The sequence below is a fragment of the Salvelinus sp. IW2-2015 genome, unplaced genomic scaffold (genome assembly GCF_002910315.2).
Source record: "Salvelinus sp. IW2-2015 unplaced genomic scaffold, ASM291031v2 Un_scaffold648, whole genome shotgun sequence".
Taxonomy (NCBI): domain Eukaryota; kingdom Metazoa; phylum Chordata; class Actinopteri; order Salmoniformes; family Salmonidae; genus Salvelinus; species Salvelinus sp. IW2-2015.
Genome location: NW_019942588.1, coordinates 71814 through 80182, shown reverse-complemented (window position 1 = coordinate 80182; position 8369 = coordinate 71814). Strand labels below are relative to the sequence as shown.

Genomic DNA, 8369 nt, shown 5'->3' with positions numbered 1-8369 from the left:
GCAGTGGCTGTGGCTGAGGCAGGGTAACGGTGACTCGTTGGGGTGGAAATACCAGGAGAGAGGAAACAAGAGAAACAAACCCCGCCAACGGGCTTCTTTTCTTCACTCCCCCACTCTGTTCTCCTCTCTTGTTCCCCTCCTCTATAATCTGCTGGGAATACCAGTCCTTTCAGATGAGGTGAATCGTTTCTCCCATATTTACCCATGTGAATGAGAAACGGCAGCTGATTTCTTCACCGCACAATGTTTTGGAACACTGAAATCCTGGAATAGGACCTCATTTAGAAAGCCTTTGGAGAAGAGTCTCTGCCTTGGAAAGGGTTTCCTGTAATTACACAGCCACTGATCCAGCCCTGAGACGCATGTTATCATTCCGACAAGAGAGACACACAGAAGGACAGAAAGTCTAGCTAGCACAGCTTGGAATAGGGATTTGAAAGTGCAAGAGAGTACAAACACAGCCATTAGGAGGAGTGAGTGAGTCACTGAAAGGGTTTCCTGTAATTACACAGCCACTGATCCAGCCCTGAGACGCATGTTATCATTCCGACAAGAGAGACACACAGAAGGACAGAAAGTCTAGCTAGCACAGCTTGGAATAGGGATTTGAAAGTGCAAGAGAGTACAAACACAGCCATTAGGAGGAGTGAGTGAGTCACTACTACTTCCCGTTCCTTTTTMTAGGAAACACATAGTGATGGATTCCTTCTTGGGTCCACAAGCTCTGAGTGAGCAGCGTGGGCATCTATTAAAGCCTATAGACCTGTGCCAGCTGTGATTCTTCTACCAAGGTGTTTCTAGATCTGGGGTGATTCAGGTCTAAGGAGGGTGGCGGTAGCAAACAATAGTGATGCTAACTTAGCCTTAGCCTAGCTGTGATTCTACTGGGACTCAGCTGGGAAAACAGGTTCCCCTGCAGGTGGCTGTGGCTGAGGCAGGGTAACGGTGATCTCGTTGGGGTGGAAATACCAGGGAGAGAGGAACAAGAGAAACAAACCCCGGCCAACGGGGCTTCTTTTCTTTCACTCCCCCACTCTGTTCTCCTCTCTTGTTCCCCTCCTCTATAATCTGCTGGGGGAATACCCAGTCCTTTCAGATGAGGTGGAATCGTTTCTCCCATATTTACCCATGTGGAATGAGAAACGGCAGCTGATTTCTTCACCGCACAATGTCTTTGGAACACTTGAMATTCCTGGAAGGGACTCATTTAGAAAGCCTTTGAGAAAGTCTCTGCCTTGATTGAATGTCTTGGTTGTTTCAACTTCTGGTTCAAAAGTAGCATGAATTTAGGAAAAAAGCCCCATCACATTCAATAGATCTCATGCTTTACCAGAGAGGGGGTGCTGTACGGTGACCATCAACAATCCATTTCAGTATTGAAAGAAATGTGAGAAATATTCGACCTGATGAGTGTTGTCTCATTCATCCTCCTCCTCTCCTCTGTAACTATGCCCCAGGTTGTTGCTGCAAATGAGAATGTGTTCTCAGGTCAACTTACCTGGTAAAATAAGGGTTAAATTAATACAGAAAAATGAAATAAACAAATCTGCTGGCAAGGAGAGCCTTATTGCTGAATTATATACCACACCCCTTTGAGCCTTATTGCTGAATTATATACCACACCCCTTTGAGCCTTATTGCTGAATTATATACCACACCCCCTTGGGCCTTATTGCTGAATTATATACCACACCCCCCCTGGCTTTATTGCTGAATTATATGCCACACCCCTTTGAGCTTTATTGCTGAATTATATACTACATCCCCCTGGCTTTATTGCTGAATTATATACCACACCCCTTTGAGCTTTATTGCTGAATTATATACCACGCCCCTTTGAGCCTTATTGCTGAATTATATACTACATCCCCCTGGCTTTATTGCTGAATTATATACCACACCCCTTTGAGCCTTATTGCTGAATTATACACCACACCCCTTTGAGCCTTATTGCTGAATTATATACCACACCCCTTTGAGCCTTATTGCTGAATTATATACTACATCCCCTTGGCTTTATTGCTGAATTATATACCACACCCCCCTGGCTTTATTGCTGGAATATCCCTCATTCATCAGCTCATCTCTGCTGTCAGGGTGAGGTCAGGCATCAGTGATTTATCTAGGAGTTGTGTGTAGTCCTCTATTGGAGGCCACCCACTAAGCTCCCTTATCTCTCCTATAAGAGCCCGTGGACTGGCTCTTTCTCACCATTGTTCCTGAGCTGTTTAGAATGACCTTCTGCTTCACTGTACCAACAGCCATTTCTAATGCACTGTGCAGAGGTGAGGCTTTTCCCATGTGGTTATCTACATGTCCTGAGCCAGTCTCACCTCACGATACCACAGGTACTATTAAAATAGTATTTTAGAGGGCTTGGGCTCTGGTTAGCGGTTGCTGGTTGTTCKATTTGCTATTACCATTGGGATTATTCAATGCACACTTGTTTTCAGAAGGTGAATGTTGAACTTTTGTTGCATACATATCCAGATGATGCTGCCCGACACTGTCGGTGTGATCGAAGCGTTAGAATGGCTCTTTTTTCAAGCGGTCTTGCCATCGGTAAAGCCCTTATAACGGCGCTGCAACGGAAAAACAACCAGACTGCATTGACGCATCACATTCTGCAGCTGGGGAGTGTAGTAGCCTAAGTATGACATTAACTTTGCATTTTACTTACTGTGGTGTTGTAGTTAATGCATTTGTTCTTTAGTTAGTTACAATTAATATGGTTCGTTCTGAAAATGTGATTTGTTATTTATTGAGGTGCTTCCATGTTTCAAATGAGGCTTCACTCAGAACAGATTGGCGCACAAAACCGTTACACCCAATAAGTATTTACAAAATMAACACAAATCCTCTGATATGGGCCATATTACATTTTATATCTCAAAAAGATAATTTATCAATATAGATATATTCATAATTTWAAAAAAGTCAGAATACAGTGGTGAATACAGCCACATCCACACACGGGATTTATATCACTAGAGCGCCCCTGTGAGCTTCCTGGATTCCTATCAACCTTGCCTTTGGCAAAGCCATGCACAGTCTCAAATATTTTTAATTGTGTCACTGAGCTGCATAGCCATAAGAAACAATWAACTAGAATTGTGTTTAGAAGAGTGAAATGAGTTTATCTCGATGCTGTTGCTTCTAATTCCCACACCTCTCCACAGATGACGACACCAGCACCTGTTGAACCCTGAAATGAAGATGGACAAAGGAAACAATAGGATTGTGTCGTCGTTGATCCTCCGTTCCTTGCATGTCGTAATCCTCTGGCTCTGTTCCTGCATGGGAAATTCATTTCATTTCTATTTCCCTCTGATCAAATGAAAAAGGGGAATAACAGACCCGAGGAGATAGCAGATACAACAATACAATGAGATCGTAGTATTGCTTGCTGTAGCCCAAGGGATTGAAGGACTAAAAAGGGATATTTCAGGGGCGATTACAATGAAATATCTTAATTTATATTACATCAATATATTGCAGCAATATTGGAATATTGGACTTGTCTGATTTATCTAAAACATGAACAAAAATGAATATATCCCAAACCCGTGCGTTGCGATAATGGATGAGAGTGCGCAKTGTTAAACCCAGAGGTGGCAGAGTAGCGCCAAAACAGCGCTGATGCTGACACCTCCCCTGTCTGTCACGAGAAAGGGCAGGTAGACAAAATGGCTTTGCTGACGCAGGACTCCATTGCAAATATCCCCGAGATGAAAGATCCAGAGAGAATCAAAACTTTGGGCACAATGTATTACGGAGACTAATGGACCACWTTTTATTTTACTAGGCAAGTCAGTTAAGAACAAATTCTTATTTACAATGACGGCCTACCCCGGACGACGTTGGGCCAATTGTGGCCCGCCCTATGAGACTCCCAATCACGGCCGGATGTGATTCAGCCTGGATTCGAACCAGGAAATGTAACAACGCCTTAAACGATGCCTTAAACTGCGCTACTCGGGAGCCCACTTGTTGAAATGGATAATGCTGCCATGGGTCTTAGATGTTATAATGGTAGCCCACCAAAGAGTGGCTCAGGTAATGCAAATGAAGATCGCATGCATGGGTCAGCCATGAATGAGAATACCCCAACCCCACATCTCAACAAAGAGCAGCACTGTTCAATAGAGCCCGATGCGGTGGAGGAGAACTGCCGCGCGCAGGTGGACGTGGCGCACAGCCAGGGCTTTCCCTCTTCTGCCTGGATGACGAAACGAAAACACGGAGCGCACCTCTCGTGTGTCAAGTCAGCGGTGGAGCTGTGAAAGGTCAGTGTTAGATTTATAAAGCGAGTTCCCAGGCGGGGGAAAGAGGGAGGGGAGTTCTGCGCCTGTCACCTTTTGTATCAGCGCAGAAGCACAGTCAGCACATGAGCGCGGACAGACAGGCAGTGCGGGACAGACGGCTGTGCGGGGAGAGAGCGACCCAGAAGCTACACAGGGAAACCAAGCACCGCAGTCCAGGCAGGAAGGATGGGGATGTGGGAACGGCGTCTGTGCTTCTGAARATAAGTCTGATTTAGTGATTGAAGTGTCTGGAAAGAAACTTGAAGCGCATAAAGCCGTTTTGGATGAGAAAAGTGACTATTTCAAGGCGCGGCAGTCCCGAGACGTATGCCGAGTAAAGGGGGTGAGTTTTAAGACTTTGACAATATTGGTGGATTACATTTACTCGTCCCGAATGGAGGTTAGTAAGGTTCATATTGTAGAGGTCATCACCCGGGCTAAAGTGTTATAAATTCCTTGCGCGGTTCAAGCTGCTGTCGATAAAATGTCGGAGCAGATTACTGCTGAGAACTGCTATGAGATTTTGACAATAGCCAAAAGGCAACGTATCGGTGAATTGAAGCAGAAAGCCTACAAGCACATGAGTGACAATTTCTTGGAAATACTGCGTGATCCTGCTGTCTATGGGCGTTTGACCGGAGGGGAGAGAGAGCTGATTCTCACTATGAGAATGGAGGGAAAGAGGGCGTTGGTGGTGGCTGAAATCAACGAGGTGTATGACCGCGCCGGGAGCAGACCTCCAAGCCGCGAGAACAGTCGCCCCCAGAGCCCTCTATCGATGGTGTCCCTGGAGGAGAACCATGTGATTTACTATTACAACGAGGAGACAAAGGACTGGAAAGTGCTGACGAAGATGCCGGATGAAATCAACACAAAGGGCTCTGGGATATGCACCATGTACAATTATCTATTCGTAGCAGGTGGAATCAAAGTGCAGGGCGACAAAGGCAAGGTCTCAGACAAGGTGTTCTGCTACAACCCTCTCACTGACAGCTGGAGCGAAATACGACCGCTCACCCAGGGTCGGTCTCAGCTCAAGCTGGTGTCCATGGACGGCTACCTGTTTGCAATCGGAGGGGAGTGTCTCTTCACGGTGGAGAAATACGACCCTCGCACTGACAGATGGAGCCCTGTGGCGCCTCTACCAAAAGGGGCGTTCGCTGTTGCGCACGAGGCAACGACCTGTAATGGAGAGCTGTTCGTATCAGGAGGCTCTCTCTTTTATCGTCTGCTAAGATATGACAATAGAAGAGCTGACTGGGAGGAATGCCCGTTCAACAACAGCAGGAAGAAATCCACCGACATGGTGGCGTTCAAAAACTTCATCTACAGGTTTGACGTCAACCGTGACTATGGCGTCAACGTGTTCAAATACAACACTGTGGTGAAAATATGGCATGACAGTGCGTCCCTGGAGCAGACCAACCCCTTGCCCTTTCGCTGTGCTGTCATTGGCAACACCATTTACTGYGTGAACAAGTCCCAAACATTGCAGTTTGTTGTGGAAGAGGAGAATGAACAGTTTTTGCCTGAGGCACTGGCACTCAAAGCACCTGTAGAGGCTAAAGGTGCCCTTGTTCCATTTGTCCTGGCTCTGCCCAAGACAGCCTGAGASAGAATAATGCACAATATTTACCTATTTTTGGAGACTCACTAAAAGCGGCCTCAGAAATGTCATTTGAGRACAAAATATGTTGTGTTTGATAAAAGACTGTGATAAGAATGACAAATTAAATAATTTGTCAATTTTCATGAACAGTATTTGTAATTCCTGCCAGAGGACAGTAATATTGTGATAGGCTTCTCTTATCTTGCCACTATGGCTATACACTTCAACAGCTCTACAGAAACAATGTAGCCTACTGTATAGACCTAGGTGATGTCAATAGGCAGAACTTTTTCATCAACAGCACTGCCAAAGCAATATTTATTCCCAGGTGTTTATAATTCAATGTCAATACAACTATTGCATGATTCAAATTGTTTTCCTCTGAGAGTATTACCTGTTATTACTAAGTGGAAACATTGCCGTGTTCTTTCTTAGAGTAGGAATAAAACGTGTTGCAAAGCAGCTTTTGCCAAAGGCAGGGGAGATATACACACTGGGAGATAACAAGGATCACTGTTGATATAATATCACCTAGCTACTATGACTGTATTACAGGGAATGATAGAACATCTCACCGTAAAGGATTAGCAGCATAAAGAAACCGATTTGAATGTCTAAGGAAAGTCTGGTTTGAGTGGCTATATTGTCTATTAGTCTGTGACCTGGAAAACGACATTCATTTTTCACATTACTGTAAGTATGGCATCTTTAGTTGGACTTGTCTTCCAAACCCTCTCAGCCCTGATGCCCTGACCACAGGCGGACAGTCTCATTTTAGAGCTGGGCATATTGACCCATAACGCCAACTCTCCAAAATGTGCTGAGTTAGGCACTAAAGATATTTGTGAGATTCATGTTTTTTGACACCTTAGAGTATTTTTTTATTTGTATTTTTTTGTTGTTTCACTTTTCACCCTTGTCTGCGGCGATTGTGCAATAGTTTATTTATCAATCCATCAATGGACAGCAGTTTGTGAAACGAATGTACTCGACAGCATGTTGTGAAATTCACAGTTGGGATAGTTGCTGTTGCTGCACAGCTTCCTTTTATTTATTTAACCTTAATTAACCTTCGTTATAGAGCGCCTGGAGAGGGCTACGGCTGTTTACAGCAGGACCAGGGCTTTGCTCCAATGTGTGCTTTGCCTGGTCACCCAGTCCAGCCTGCAGGGACAAAGAGAGGGTAATTCACTCAAGCCTCAAGGGGAAAAGACTCACTGTGAAATGAGAATATGACCCTGTCTGCCAGTGAATGAAAATCCAATTGTGCTTGCATGTGCGTGCACACACCACACACACAACACACAACAAACACAACACACAACACCACAACACACAACACACACACACACACACACACACACACACACACACACACACACACACACACACACACACACACACACACACACCACACACACACACACACACACACACACACACACACACACACACACACACACACCACACACACACACACACACACACACACACACACACACACACCAGTGTGAGGCCTGTGACTTGCTGCCAAGTCTCGGTGGGCCCATATGCTGATGGTCTCTGCCCTAAGGTGTGCCAGTCCACTTACTGTGGGAGCCTATAGGCTCTAACAATAGAATCAATCATCCCCTCACCTCTCTGTCATAGTCATAGATCCTGTTTCAAAGGGAGGACATTCAAAGACGTGAAGTCACCCTTTACAGTATGTCGTTATTTTATCCTGTTCAGTGAAGAGTGCACCAATGTAGCTGCCTTTCCGTGCCGCCCCATTGCTGAGGGCAAGCCAGGTTTTAATGTACTGTAACTTCAAGCCCTAGCTTCCTCTGTCTTTTAGGGTGTTTCTTACTGCAATAAAAAACTTTTTTGATTATATAAAAAAAAAAAATTTGTTATTATTTTTGAGGATCATTAGTGCTTGTGTTTATATGACAAAGATCCCGCCGCTAGTCTATATTCAGCTTGCTGCTGGGTCAATCAAACGTCTTCATGAATGAGCATGCTGTGTGAGTTAAGGTTATGTGGACCAAGGCAATCGTACTGCCGAACTAATGGCCAAAGGCTAATAATACTAATCCAAGGCTTGTAAGCTTGTGAGTGATGCTGTTGGGTGTTTCAGTTTCAGTATGTTTGAATTGCTGTAATAAAAACAGTTATTTGCATCTCCTGCCTGCTCGCTCACTCGCTGACTGGCTCTTTATTTCCTGTTTATGGTTTGACAGCTTCAATGGTTTTCAATCATACCTTATTATCTGCTGTATGACAGCCTTTCAACTCCAAACCAACCACATTCACTACTGTAGTGGTGTATAGTACATTATCAATATATTGATTTTTGGTGTGTTAACGTACTGCCTCATTGACGGATGTAGGGTTCCTGCACACAAATATACAGTTTCTTTGTCAAATTGTCAAAGATTTCAGCCACCAAAGTCATGGGCAAGCGCTACCGTTCT

At 44.7% G+C, this 8369-nt stretch overlaps 1 protein-coding gene across 1 annotated transcript; it reads left to right on the top strand.

Annotated features, from left to right (window-relative positions):
- The first annotated feature begins 3081 nt into the window (after nt 1-3081).
- Nucleotides 3082-7191, top strand: LOC112068689 (kelch repeat and BTB domain-containing protein 11-like). Its single transcript, XM_024135886.2, has one exon. The coding sequence runs from the start codon at nt 4789-4791 to the stop codon at nt 5914-5916; it is 1128 nt and encodes a 375-aa protein (XP_023991654.2). The 5' UTR covers nt 3082-4788; the 3' UTR covers nt 5917-7191.
- Nucleotides 7192-8369: the final 1178 nt, after the last annotated feature.